The sequence below is a fragment of the Hetaerina americana genome, unplaced genomic scaffold, assembly GCF_022747635.1.
Source record: "Hetaerina americana unplaced genomic scaffold, ioHetAmer1.1.p SCAF_32, whole genome shotgun sequence".
In the NCBI taxonomy this organism is placed as follows: Eukaryota; Metazoa; Arthropoda; class Insecta; order Odonata; family Calopterygidae; genus Hetaerina; species Hetaerina americana.
Genome location: NW_027286897.1, coordinates 1,669,768 through 1,684,888, shown reverse-complemented (window position 1 = coordinate 1,684,888; position 15,121 = coordinate 1,669,768). Strand labels below are relative to the sequence as shown.

General features: G+C 38.2%; 1 protein-coding gene across 1 annotated transcript in view; it reads right to left on the bottom strand.

The window, feature by feature from the left end:
- Positions 1-15,121, bottom strand: part of LOC139691313 (ABC transporter G family member 20-like) — a 94,312-nt gene that overhangs the window by 22,733 nt on the left and 56,458 nt on the right. The window contains exons 7-10 of the mRNA XM_071589078.1: positions 12,205-12,429; positions 10,548-10,643; positions 9,442-9,560; positions 3,767-4,004 (exon numbers count right to left, since the gene is read on the bottom strand). Of these exons, the coding sequence (XP_071445179.1) occupies positions 3,767-4,004; positions 9,442-9,560; positions 10,548-10,643; positions 12,205-12,429 (678 nt within the window). The remainder of the gene's footprint in view (positions 1-3,766; positions 4,005-9,441; positions 9,561-10,547; positions 10,644-12,204; positions 12,430-15,121) is intronic.

Below are 15,121 nucleotides of genomic sequence, written 5' to 3'. Positions count from 1 at the left end.
TCTTGAAGCAAATATCGGAACTCAACCCCGGAGAGACACTGGAGTCTATTAGTAATGGATTGATTAATTCCTACAGAATCGAATTACAATTCAAATCTAGCTGTCGAATCGTATCTGCAAGTTCATGATGGACTCATAAAGGAGTGATGAAAATGCACTTTTGAAGTGGATGCCTACACAATTTTAAATCTCCAGTGTATAGCTGTCGCATTATCCAAATGTTGTTTTCTACATCGATATGTTTTCTACATCTTGCTGGGTATTACGTAGGTAATACCCAGCAAGTCGCCACAAGGGCGTGTGGCGGGGGGTGTTCGGTCACCATCCATTAACTAGAATAAAATCACATGCGAAACCAAATAATGTTACCTCTACGTAAATATTAGTTTGTTCATCATTTTGTTTTCAGTGTCAACTAACAGTACCGAACCGTGTAATTTTTAATATTTCGCCACCCTATTTCAAATGCTTGCCCAAAACCTCTCTCATCGAGAACTATCCATATATTCAAATATATTCCGATTCATACTGATGTATGAACTCATTATGTGCATGTATGGCTGGAGGTCTAACACCTCCGGCCACACGCCCATACAGCAGCTTGGGGGATGTTATGTACAAATAGACACATATCTGTACCAACTGTGAATAAGTACCTAGTATATGGTAAATCATGAATGCTGTTATTTTCTAATTTAGCTGCCATATATTTTTGGCGTGTAGCAGGAATATTGGGAGAAGATTTCCGTTGCCGAAATAAGGATTTCCAAGAAGTAGGTAATTGATGCCAGGCACGCTACATAAAGACGACAAAAACATACTGGTAAGAGGCATAGCATTTTACGAACAGGAAACCTTGTCTTTGAGACAAGAGATTGGACATAAATTAGAGACTTCCGAAATATTAAAAATTATAGTTTTCCACAGCGATTTATTGTGTACCACATGTTTCAATGTTAATGCACCACCCACCATCAGACCCATAATACACGTTTTAAGTCCGGAGTGATGACCGTATAGCTCAAAATGAGGCTCCGTATACGTCGTTTGCTCTATATTTCCATAATTTAGACCATGCCACTACGTAAATTATATACCTTTGAGATGTAGAGGGGAAAGAAGAAAGTGAACTGGAAATAAAAGAAGCCCAACGATGAAGTTTTAAACGTAGCAGGAGAAGAGAGGACTTTGCTGGGTGTATTCCGAAGATGGCAGAAAAAGTAGTTGAAAGATACGTAACATACATGGAAATGCAGTGAGATGTTTAAAACAACAATAGAGAGGTGAATTTACAAGTAGGTAAGCTTGGAAAAGGGAGTCGAAGAGAATAGGATGTTTGGTAGAAAGTACGAGAAGCTGAAGAAGGAAGTATGACAGGGAAAATAAAAAGAAGTACACGCGATATGAAATACGTGATAGGCGTTAGAGACCATCCAAAGTCTATCTGCCTGCCTGCATGTTGATATTTTGCGAATAATTTATAATTTTGGATGATAAATTGTGATCACATTATAATCTGATTAATAGACATAAAGGCTTCCATCACAACCAAAGGAACGGTGATACAAGGTTACCTAAGGTCATATTTTTGGGAGCTTAACGTCAACGCCCGTCTCATGAAAATGTTTACTTTCACTTAGCTTTACATACGTAGATGATGCGTTCATCAAACCACGTTTTTTCGCCTTTTGTCAACACTCTCTAATAATTTGTCACATGTATTCTTTTATCCCACCTCCTCTCCACATTTTTTAAAACTTTTACCAACACTTTCTGATGTAGAATCGATAATACGTGTCTAGTCTATCCGCAATCAGTACGAAAAGAAACTTCCTCGTACATTCATTAGGTAGCATTATTTGGACAGACGAAATTCGCGTGATTTCCTCGTATTTTTGTTGCACCATAATTTCAAAATGATCTGTTCCTCCTTCCCACGGGGTTTGGCGTGATGCAAGGTCATATATAAATAGGTAACATAAGTTCATTATCAACGGTCGTGAATTTCGACCTCGAAGTTGAGGTCACATAGGTTCCAGTTTCATCGCATTCAAAGGATTGCATCCGGCAATTAAGATGTGTGCCAATCTTGGGTGACGTTGCAAGTACGTTCCCGGGTCAATTGCAAGCCCACGGAGGCCGTAAGTATGGTGAATCTCACTTTTGCTCTCTAATCAGACTCAGTTTACGTCGCCAACCGACAAGCTTCCCTCAATACACTAATTACTGGTGGTAACTAATTTTCCCCAAGAGCTACAAAGAATGTTTTAAACATAAACATTGGAAAAACTCATCGATGGCTTTGAGATTCCAAAAGCTTTATATGCAGTCTTAAGTCTAAGCCTAAATGGAAACATGCTTAGATTGGTTGCACCTTTACCGTGCTATGGAATTGACAGTGAGTTGAAGAAAATGAAAAGGAATAAAGCAATCCTACTATTTGTATACTGTAATTATTGCGGCAGTTTTTTTATGTACTCGTCGGTTTCTAGGCTAAAGGGTATCCATAAGGAAATATAAATTATTAGTAATATTTCACTGCACCACCCATGAAGGATAATAAGAATTGTAGCTGCATTGAATGGAAAAAGTAATTAATAAAATTAAAAAAATAACATTATACAAGTAGAGTTGCGATAAAAATAAGTAAAATTTAATAAAATCATAATTCATAAAGCAATAAATTCCAATTTCTTAGATCAAAACCGTCAGACATTTTTCCCTAATAAGTTGAGTTTGCAAAAGGGTGACGACGTAACTTGCAGACGGGTTAAATCAGTAGAATAAGTTTCAAATTCGGCATTATGGATATGGGAACTCAAGAGAAATAAATTTTTTCAATATAAAATTTCACTTGAGATAAAAAATATTCAGTTACCTGAAGATTAATAATTATGAGAAAAGTTCAGTCAAATTCTAACAGTCTTCTCTCACACTTATATGCAGACTTCGTTCAATCCAGCCCAGACCTAACAAGTTAAGGAACGTGGGACAGAATACTAATGATTCCCTTTTATTTTGTTTGAAGTCCAGCGTTGAGAAGAGAAATACGATTGCTCTCTTAAATGAGCAAATCCACTTCTGTCTCCGCTTCGGGAGATAATAAATATATTTTTTAACGGCTATGAGGCAAGAGTAATTGAACTGGATGACAATAAAATCCGTACAAATTTGCGCAGAAATGTATCGGGACTCATGTGTAAACTTTTAGAAATAATAATATTTTTAGATTGAAGCTACCATTTTATAATTTAAACATTTATCTTGTGTCAATCTAGCGGCTTTTTCATTCGTATTCCATGATGGAATCTAATTATTATTCAGATCATTGCTTTTATTGCAGCTATCCTTATCCACGAGGAGCCTAACTACTTGTAATGCAGTATCCGCGCATCATTTCATACTTAGAATTAATTGTGCATTGCTGTCGACGTTTCAAAAGACGACACGCCCATCATCTTCAGAGTTTGATGGTCACCCCAGAGTCCAGGGTCAGGGCTGCATTGCCATTAAACCCTAAAGATGATGAATGAGTCGTTTATTGAAACGTCCGCAGCAATGCAAATGTAACTCGGTGAAAATCCCAAGAAAATTCATCACGGGCATACGGCTGGAAAACATTTAAATCCTTAACTTCAGGTTTCGAAAAAACTAATCGTCACTATGTATTTAATAATATCTCACCTTACCCTTGTACCGAGAGCGAAAAGAGCGCTCGAATGAGATTATTTTTAGGTTGTTTTGTATGAGCATCGAGGGAACTCACCGTCATGTATTTGCTCCTCTGCAGTGTATGTAGATACCTGCAGCTAACGGCTGTGTCATTGCAGAAACCTTCCAAGGAATACTCCGAGCAGTTAACTGGTCCGGAGGAAACGCCGTCCTCGAACACACCGGTCTCCTGGTTGACGACTGCAATCGGAAGTCCATGTGGGTCTCCCCCAATGGCCATGAAGTACAGGACGATTTGGAAGATTGGGAAGCCGAACACAAAGCCACAGACACTGCAGAGAGGGAATGGAGTCGATGATAAGAAATGGACTCGCCCAGATGCACATGGAAGGAAAGATAACTAAGAACTACCTATCGTCAGTGATTATTATAGCAATTGCCATTAATATAAATGCAGGCACTATACTTTCACTCAAGGTATTCTACCAACTGACGGCAGGTTTTGGAATTTTTCCAAAAACTAATATTTTCGTCAAGAAGGGATCGTGAACCATCAGAACCGAAGCCACTAAAAGAATGATCGTGCATGACCGTGGGGTCCATTTTTGAGGTTGAATATGAGCTATTATAGATATTATTGCTGAGAAGAGCAGATAGAATGTGTTAGAGACAAGTAAAGAAGGCCCTTTGGTGATGGAGAAGGGAGCTGATCGGAATTATCAATTACCTGGAAACGTTTAAAGAGAAACGCTGTGGACGCAAGAGATACTTGGAGGTTGCGGTATGATAAAGACTGCAAGAATCCGGGAAAAATGAAGGAAGGAAAAAGGAATTTTGAACTGCATAAATGAGGGACAGAATGGTGGGCTTGTTTCAATGGGCATGAGCTGAAGAAATAAATAACTGAAGGCGAAAGAAGTTTAGGCTCTGAAAGAAGTACTTTGGAAGTCTACGAATATAATAGTTTTCCGGGCGCTGTCACTAAATGGGAAAAATAAAACCTTGACATGATATTTAAGCACATAATTTCAGTGCCCTATTTGTGGATGCATGATCTAGGATAGCGTGGCTTCATATCTTCTCTACTTCAGTGATCGACGCTGAAGTTGGTTCGCATTAGTTCTCCACCTGCCCTGATCTTGAACCACAAGGAGAGGTATGGGTAAAGATAAAATCCCTGCAGAATTACTCACGAAATCACGAAAACGGCGAACGAAGATTTTTATGGTCTCATTCGTAGATTAATAATGGAGGAATTTTGCCTGAAGACTTTGTAAGATACCTGAATGATATATACCGATACCTATCCCAAAAAATGGGAAAAGCAATAGTATGTGAGGAATAACCAAACTTCCCGAAAGTTTGGTTTCAAATGCGGCAAAGGTATTATTGCTTACGACCATCAACAGAAGGATGGAGAAGAGAGCAAATGAGTACTCAGGAAAAGATTAGTTTGGGTTATCAGCCAAGGTACGCGTGATGCTATAGCAATACTAATGTCACAAGTACAAAGAAAAATAGTATAAAACCAGCTTGTATCTTCAAGCTTCGTGGACTTAGAGATGTCGTTCGACAGAGGTAAAGCAAATTTAAATGAACACTTTGCAGAACATAGAAGTAGACTGGAGGGATCGGCGACTTTACCCTCAATACAAAAATTTCACTGTGAATAATCACTTGCTTTGACATGGACTCAGATCGGAACCCCTGGATTTCCGATTTAGTGATTTAACCAATCAAGCTATCAAGGCTTCCTATGACAAATTTAATTGCTAGAGGCTTTAAGGGATCAATTTGTTATGACGCATTACCATGCATTCAATGTCATAAGCAACCGAAGGTGTTCGCATTTCGCCAGTCAATGAGGACGCCTCGGTTGCTTAATTGGCTAAATTGGACAATTGAGAGGACGCCTCGGTAGCGTAATTGGTTCAAGCTCTCGACCGGAAGTTGAAGAGATCCTGGTTCGAGTTTCGGTCAAGGTGAATCATTTTAATGCTGCGAAATTTATGCATTTCGATCCCCATCGGTGGATGACTGTTGCGGCATCTCCCGAAATACTTTAACTTGCCCGCAACCTGAACATGTCTTAAGACTAATGCGGATGGCGAATGGACAGAGGGATAGAGGGAGAGGGAGAGAGGGACATGCAATGCTAGAAAGAGGAGTAAGACATAAGTGCCCTTTATAACCTGTTCTTTTGAAAATACATGTAGATAAAAAATATGCGGATAAAATTGCAAGAGAGGCATGAGAAGCCAAGAGGCTAGAGTGAAAATAGAAGGGGAGAACTTGAAATCAGTTTTATTTGAGGCAGATCCGGTTTGACAGAGAGTTGAAGAAGTTAGCCTCTCACCCAAAGGACTATAACCATTACTTACGCACGACAAAATAAGTGTGATACGTATGGGATGAAAATCAATCATCAGAAAACGAAGGCAAATATATTCTCAGTGAATAGAGAATGTTAAAATAAACATTAAAGTTGAGGGACAACCTAGAACAGGTAAAAAGTTCACCTATTAGGGAAATATTTTGATGAAGGTAAGCAGCGTAGTGGGGACGCAAAAAGAAGAATGCATTGAGTAAATAAGTATTTAAAAAGAGGCGGGAGTTAACGACAGGATCCTTATGCAAATATTTAAATGAAATACTTTTGAAAAATTTTATATGGGGCGTAATTTTATACGACTCGGAAACCTGGTAGCTGAGGTAATTGAACAAGCGTAGACTAGAGGTTTTTCCGATGTGGGTGCGGAGAAGAACGAAATAAATAAAATCCATAGAAAAGAAAACCGACGATGAGTTTAAAAATATGGTAGGGGAAGAAAAAAAGGCTGTTCGGAAATCTTTTTTAAAAATATAGGACAAGTGATAAGAGAGACAAAAGGCGATAGTGAGAGGCAATGGGATGCTGGAGAAGGTGATAGACGGGGCGAACATTAGGAAAGCGAGATGGGGGAAAGAATAGGTATTTTGGATGAAATTAATTATGATATGAAGTACGCAGAGCCAAATAATGGATTATTTTAACATATATTATGGAGTCTAAGGATATTTTGTGCCCAGGTAGTTAGAGCTTAGGAGTGGAGAAGTATTTTACCACAGGAACCATCAAAAACAAAAAAGAAAAATTATTTATCTTTAAATTAAGATATATATATATATATATATATACATATATATATATATAGAAATCTTTAAATTAAATTAGATTTAAACTAGGGATTACTAGAGATTACTATGCACACCATAGGTCAATTGATATGAATCAAATATCATTGAACAGAAAATTTTATAAGGGATTCATTATTAATTAATAAGAAAACGATCCTCGGTTAAAAATTCAAACAGCAAATATGTCAAGGAAGCATCTATATTCGATGATTTCTGGCTCAACTTTGTGGAAGTTCATGTTCATTAAATGAAGAACACAGTGTATTTTTCCACTGTTTTTTATTTTGGTACTAATTAGTACCTGATGATGACACCTAAGCGTTGTAAATAGTTGTAGCAAAATAAAGAACAGTGGAAAAATACATTGTGTTTTTCATTTAATAAACATTTTCTGCATTGATAGTGGATGGCCAAAGTTTAGAAAGCAAATTTGCAGAATATTATCACATTATTAAAATCACAGGAACTGATATGCCTATTGGAACAGAAAGCTGGTTATCCACTGATATCACCGACACTGAAATTTTCCCAAAAATTTTTCCACAAGAAGAAGGACATTAGGAGAGCACTTTCTACTTATTAGTAAATTTAATGAAAAGATCAAAGAGAAATGCTACATTTCGCTGATTAAGCCTAATTTAGAATATGCTGCTAGAATATGTCATCCTCATAAAGTTGGATTGATTGCCGAATTGAATCGCGTGCAGCGTAGAGGAGCTGGATTTGTGAAATGTTTTAATGATAAGCTGAGTGGCGTATCCAGAATATAAAAGGAGCTAGGCTGGGAATCACTCCCGGAGCGAAGGTTTAATTACAGATTGAAGCTCTTGCATTGAATGGAAGGATGCCTCTTTAGCAGTAATGTTGAAAATCTATTATTACCCCCATCGTACTATGGTAGGAGAGATTACATCAATAAAATTAGAGAGATTAATTAATAAAATAATCGCCAACCCCCCTGCTTCTCGCGAAAAGACTACCAAAACCAAAACTCCTCTCTTTTCACCGCGTTGTTCTTTTAAAGCCTTCAAGATTCCAACGCAACCCTCCCGCAGGTGCAATGCACTAAAAGATACCCGATCTTTATTTGGCATACCAACTCGTTGTCAGCATTTAAAAGCATGCGTAAGGTAGCCTACACACCGTTAAGTTTTATGGGACCCATAATCATGTTCAATCGGAGCCATTTCCTGATCTGCATTTCTTTCGAAGGCTTTCCAAAAATATTTTCAAAAAAATACTCGATAAAAAATTACAACCTACCTCAGAACGACTTTCTGTTCCACTTAGATGTCTGATCTTTGAATAATTTGAATCAAAAGCACTAATATGCGACTGAAGAATATATATGCGAATAACTACATTGATGGAACACGTGTATGTTTAATTACTACATATAATTCCAATATGCGAAAATTAATTAATAGTACGAGGTAAAACTTGAGCATTGGCATCATCCGCTTTATAATAAGTAGTAATGATTCGAATGTCGTACTTTTTTACGAGCAGGTTTTATTTCTAGGTTTTAAGTCAAATGATATTCCGTTTCTTTCCATTAAATGTCATTCGAACGCCACCGAATGTTTAATAATTCACTGATTTTAAATGCAACTTTCATTGGTGCGATTGGAGTTTCCGATAACCTTACATCTAAATGACTGCTTAATCATTTGTTAATCATCAACCGAAATTAATGGAAATAATTGGTGAGAACTGCAAATAATTTATTACCAAGTCATTTCCACATATTTGCTGCATGAAAGGCAGCGTTAAAACTTGGTACGGGGAAAAGAGCTGAGAGAAAAAAAGTCGATTCACAATCTTCATGTAATTTCAAGTTAACCAAATGGCGGCTAACTCCACCAGACATGTGGCTCAATGCCAGAAAAAAATATCCTATAATCGTCGCATTCACGCGCATTCCTCCAGAGCTGGGGATCAAATACCCTGACTTGTATTACATATTATATTACATAGTACTTTGCAAGCCTAAGCTAGGGTGTGTGGCAGGGGGTGATCATCCATCAAACTACTTATTGCTCAAAATACTTTCCCCTCCTAGTGCGGTCGGATAACGTTATTCTGATCCCTTATCGTTCCTGGGAAATATAGTAACTGAAATCTTTCCATTCTTCACTTAATCTTCCTAATTATATTGACTTCATCTCTCCCACCGTAGTACGATGTGGCTAATAATACATTTTCAACATCATCGCTAAAGAGGCATCCTTCCAATGAATGCAAGAGATTTAATCTGTATTTTAACGTTCGCTCCGTGAGTGATTTCCAACTTAGCTCTTCTAACAATTTGTATAATAACTTGCAATCCCATATCTCAGTTTGGTCGACAGCACTGGCTCAAGTATCCATTTTTGGTTATCAATTAGTGTATTTCACCTTTACGATGACACTGCAGCGTCGTATTCAATCGGTAACAATAAATACTGTGCTGAAAATTGTTAAGTATTTAATTACCAACAATGAGTAGCACGCTATTCTACAAATATATGCTTTAGGGATGTTTTCTTGTAGCTTAGAAAGATGTTTATCGTAATGCTATTTACCCTTGTCTCAAAAAGCAGACACACTCACCCAGGATTCCTGATGAATCTTATCCAGTTCTTGTAATGCAACGCCTTCCACTCGCCAAATTGATGGGAGAGAGATTTTTTTCGATTGTTGACAGATTTCGTCCGCTTGTCTACACGATCCTGGATTAGAACAGAGAGAGCTTCAACTTAAGGAAAAATATGTATGATTAACGTGGGACCATCATATGACTCTACCAGATTTAAACGTAACATTTACAGGTAAGCTGAAGGCTACGTACCGCTAACTGAAAGAAAATAAAATTGAGAACTTGATATGTCTTTAGTGTAGCGCCCTGGTCATTTACAAGAATGCTGGGTCATCATGAGTGACTTCTTAAAATTTACTTTCTTCTTCATGATAAAAAAATAGATTGAAATAGGCGCATGCAAAAAGTTGACGCCGAAGAAAAACCCAAGACCTAGAGTGAAAGCAAGAGATACTAAAATAGTCCTTGATTGGCGAAGGCAAACAGGCCACGTTAAACCTACGTGTCTAACACAAGAAGTTTTCGAAGAAAACCATTTATATTATTCAGTAAAAACAGGAGTGAAATTATTTCGACACAATTTTATTCGAAATGATGTTCTCAAGGTTGTTTGAAAGGAGTTTGTCGTTCCTCATGTTCCCCATCTCGTATCCGAAAACAGAAATGAGCTTAGAATGCTACTTGTATTATTTCTTCCATTCAATGGTCAAGCTTTAAGCTTCAATTTGTTTCAGCGCTTGAAGAGATAAAAATCAATTTATGTCGACGCAATTATAAACTTCCATTTAACGGATGGAAAAGCATTCAAGGGTGATTTAGCTATATGTACAAAAAATGTTACCTCATACATATCAGTTCTTGAATGGATAAAATACAAATTTTAATCCTGAAAATAAGAGTTTTCTTGTTCTTAAATATGGAATGCCATAGAAAAATATGTAAATTAGCGATTGAGGTATTCACTACTGTCGATGATGCCAAGAAATGACTAAAACATATTATATGTACAATAAAACTGAATGATTACGGTGGCAGAAGAGCATAAAACCGATGGAGTAAGTACTTTGGTTCAAAATAGATAAATTAAACAAGAGAGCAGCGATGCGCTGGAGTAACTTACTACGTTTTTCAGGTTTTCGTGCCTGGGTATCTCTGAAATCTCGTGATCTGCATCCTGGGAGATTTCCTTAGACCCTTGGTATCCCGGATAATGCACCTGTGAATTTACGACAGCCATCACCAATCATATATACACCAAATTACAGCAAGAAACAAGACAATGTATGTATGCAGAAAATAACCACTTTTCAAATCATTTTACCTGAGAGTACTACACTATTACAGCACAGGTTTTGGATGTGTCTTTGATTATTAGCAATATTACCAATAATGGCTAAATAAAAAAATGAAAATTCCGTATTTGATTATTACAATAGGTGGTTTTCCCCAATTCATCTCCTCTTTACTGTTAGTTCAAGAAATTACAGTTGTGATTCTAATCTTTTGCGCACAAAATTTTAATCGAATTTTGGAAGGAATAACATCTATTGAACAGATGACTGACAATGGGCCCAGGATGTACTGATGATAATAACAAACCAAACTTTTGAGCAGAGGCAGAATTAACTCCTGATCCGGACAGAGCCAGACCTGCACATACGCGGCATCCTGAATAAGAGACCAACAACCACAATGAAACCTCTGCTAGCATTTCCATCGGGGACGACGCCAATATTTATTGGATAAAATCTCTAGACCCATTTTTCAAGGTCGACAAGAATACCGATTACAAAATGAATTGTGAGCACAAAACAAGGATATCTTCGGCGAATATATGGGATTAATTAAGTGATTTACTGACAGACCAATTGAAAATTAGTTCTTATTATTAAATTCCACCTTCAATACAGAACATTAGAACCTTTTATAAGAATTTAAATGTAAAAATAATACAATTTCCAAACAGGTACATACTAGAGGTACTATCAAAACGAATACAAATAAATAAGGACCCTCATAGTGGTATTTGACGCTAATAATAGTAATTATATTTCTATATATATATATATATATATATATATATATATATATATATATATATATATATATATATATATATATATATATATATATATATAAATATGTATGTATGTATGTATGAGTGTGTGTGTGTGTGTGTAACCTATATATTCCTATTTATATATATTATAATGGGCTGACACAATATAACACAAATAGAATAGAAAAACAACATTTAAAAGGACACTCACACGGTAAATTGTTCGAGCTTTCGGCCCTCTCAGAGGCCTACTTCACTCACTTGAAGATGGCCTCTGAGAGGGCCGAAAGCTCGAACAATTTACCGTGAGAGTGTCCTTTCAAGTGTTGCTTTTCCATTCTATTTGTGTTATATTGTGTCAGCCCATTATTGTGCCGCCCGTGTGAGTTTTTCCGTACAATCGTTATATATATATATATAGGAATCTGAGAAGTTGAGAAGTTAGCAATATATGTGCATAAAATGGCATTTGCAGTTAGATCCGTATGATTCATTAACAGTTTTGAGATCCGAGTGGCACCGAAAACGTTCAAAAAGTCTCCTTAGTCCAGCCCTGATCGCGGGCGGTGAGGGTAGCCTGGCCAAGGCAACATAGACAGGAACGTACGCACTAAAGTCTAAGCCATCTTCCACCGATTCCCCGAGCGAGACCCCTCCCCCTCCCGCCGCCCGCGCGACCACGTCTCTCCGAAGGATTTCGTTTTCGAAAGTGCCTCACCTCTACGGCGCCGAGGTCAGCCTCCGTCCAGCCTCCAGCCTCCTCCCGTGGAAGGTCGTCGGCCCTCCCCCCACCAAAGCATCCCGGATTCCCGCCGAGATTACTGGTGTCCTGTCGACGGCAGAGCTCCAGGAACACGGTCTCCAGGGTGTCAGCGCCGTGGCTGCGGAGGAGGTTGGCAGGCGAGCTTTCGGCAACCAGACGTCCGCCCCTCATGAGTCCCACCTGCGGCATACGGGGAGGGAGACAAGAGGGATTAAGTTGAGGGCCGAAAAAGGTTGCGAGCGGGGCCCACACGGCAACCGGGAGCATTTCGGGGATTAAATATGAGGAGGATATTGCACTACATCAACCTATCCTGAGGATGTTTTCGATTGATTGATTCCCAGCCCTGAACCGTTTTTATGGCAAACTCAGTAGCGAATAAAAATTATTGGAGACCCTGGGTTGGGAGTCATTCACAGAGCGAAGGCTAGGTTACAGATTAAACCACTTGCATAAGTTGGAAGGATGTCTCTTTAACAATGATGTTGAAAATGCGCATGTCAATAAAACTCCAGACATTAAGTGCAGAATAGGTTGATTTAAGATATAACTTTTCCCTCGAGCAATAAGGGATGAGAGTAAAATAACGTTCATCCGACTGCGCTAAAAGGGAAAGGTGTTTTGGGTAAAGGGTAGTCTGGTGTGCAATCACCCCCTGCCACACACGCTAGCGGTGGATCGCAGGGTATTAGATAAACTAACTAATAAAGTGAAATTCACGCATTTAGGGTAGAGGAGCCAGTTCCTTTCCCTGTGCTATCATTCGGTTTCCCTCAAAATCCTCACAATGGTCTAAAATGCGTGCTGCAGAGTCAATTTGCAAAGTTTAAGAAAAATAATAATCAACGAAATAGTGAGGATGCTTGGAATTGCTTCCTTGACATCACGCGCTCAGCAGTTAACAATTTCATTCCCACTAAATTTATAAAAGATAACACGGCACGTAGATGGTACAACGAGGAAGTATGAAAAGCGTTGCGGCGTCAAAGGGTATGCCACGCCAAGATGAAAAATATTAGGGGTGATATCTCTAGCGACAAAAGAATTGAGATCACGTATAATTACAAGATATCTAAGGGCGAAGGCCAAGAAAGAATTTCGGAAAGCATTATTAAGCGAATTCAAAAGGAAATGGACAGCGAAAAATTTGAAAAAGAATCCGAAAGTATTTTGGTTATACGTCAGAGAAGTTCAGGAAAATTATTAAACTGTTAATTCACTAAAAAATGATAAATGCAAGAAAAGTAACCAGCAGTTTGGAAAAGGCTAACTTACTGAATTCCTTCTTTCAAAGTGTCTACGCCAATATCTCACCGAATGCCTCCGATAGCTTACCAAACCGCCAGTGCCGGTCAACCGATGCCCAAAATTGAAATCTCATATGATGGAATAGAACGTTTGCTGAAAAATATTAAGCCTAATAAATCCTCCGGGCCCGATGAAATATAACCTCGTATATTTAAGGTTCTAGCGCCGGAAATCGCACCGTATCTAGAAATTATATTTAATAAGTCACTGGTAGATCACAAGGTTCCCATAAATTAGAAAATGGCTAATGGAACCCTAATATTTATAAACGGAGACAAGGAGGAACCGAGCAAGTACAGAACTGTTTCCCTCACATCCATTTCTTTCACGCTTATGGAACGTATAACTGCTAGTTCGATTAAGAGACACCTCGATAGTCAGGAGTTATTAATGAAAAATCAGCACGGTTTCCAAAAGTGGAGATCCTGCGAGATAAATCTTCCGCTTTATGTTTATGATATATTTATTTCGGTAGAGAGCAATGTTCCAGTGGGCGCAGTTTTTCTAAATTTTAAGAAAGCCTTCAGAAGTACCTCATAATACATAAACTACTTATAAAGCTAGAAGCATATGGCATAGATAGAAATATCCGGGGTTGAACTAAAGACTAAATGGTCGGGTACAAAGAGTAGTCATAAATGAAGCTAGCTCAAATGCAGTACATGTTACTTCAGGTTTTCCCCAGGGAAGTGTTAACGGACCTTTTTTTTCCTTTTTTACGTTACTCCGTAGTCACCAGTGAGGTAGGTTTATTTGTGGACGATGCATTGGTTTACCGTGATATCCTTAAACCTAAGGCTAAAGCAGCTTTAGCAGATGGCCTAAATGCTATAAAACGCGACACTTGGCAATTAGAATTAAACTTAAAAAATTGTGTAGTGATGGGAGTCTACACACTTAGGAAAATCATTTTAGGAAAAAGAGTATTCCCTCCCGAACGCCTACTGTATCGGGAACACCCAAATGGAATGTGTAGACTCAATTAAATACCTAGGCGTTATCCTCACTCACGACCTCTCCTGGGTTAAACTAACGTGGAGAATATGTGTACATGGACAACGTAACAAAAAAATAGGATTAATTAAAAGAGCACTGGGTAAATTAATGAAAAGGTCAAAGAGAAATGTTTTATTTCACTGGTTAGGCCTCATTTAGAATATGCTGCTAGCATATGGGATCCTCATGAAGTTGGATTGACTGCCGAATTTGATCGTGTTCAGCGTGGAGGAGCTAGATTTGTAAAAAATTGTCACGATACACCTAGCAGCTTATCCAAAATAGTAGCTAGGCTCGGAATCACTCACGGAGCGAAGGTTATATTACGGATTAAATATCTTGCATAAATTGGAAGGGAGTCTCTTTACCAGTGATGTTGAAACTGTATTATTAACCCCATCGTACTACGGTAGGCGAGATCATACCTATAAAATTAGAGATTAAGTGTAGAACAGATAGATTTAAGATGTCATTTTTTCCTCGACCGATAAGAGATAACATTGTCCGATCGCGATAGGGGTCATATTCGGGTGAGAATTAGTCCGGTGTGTATTCAGCCCCTACCACA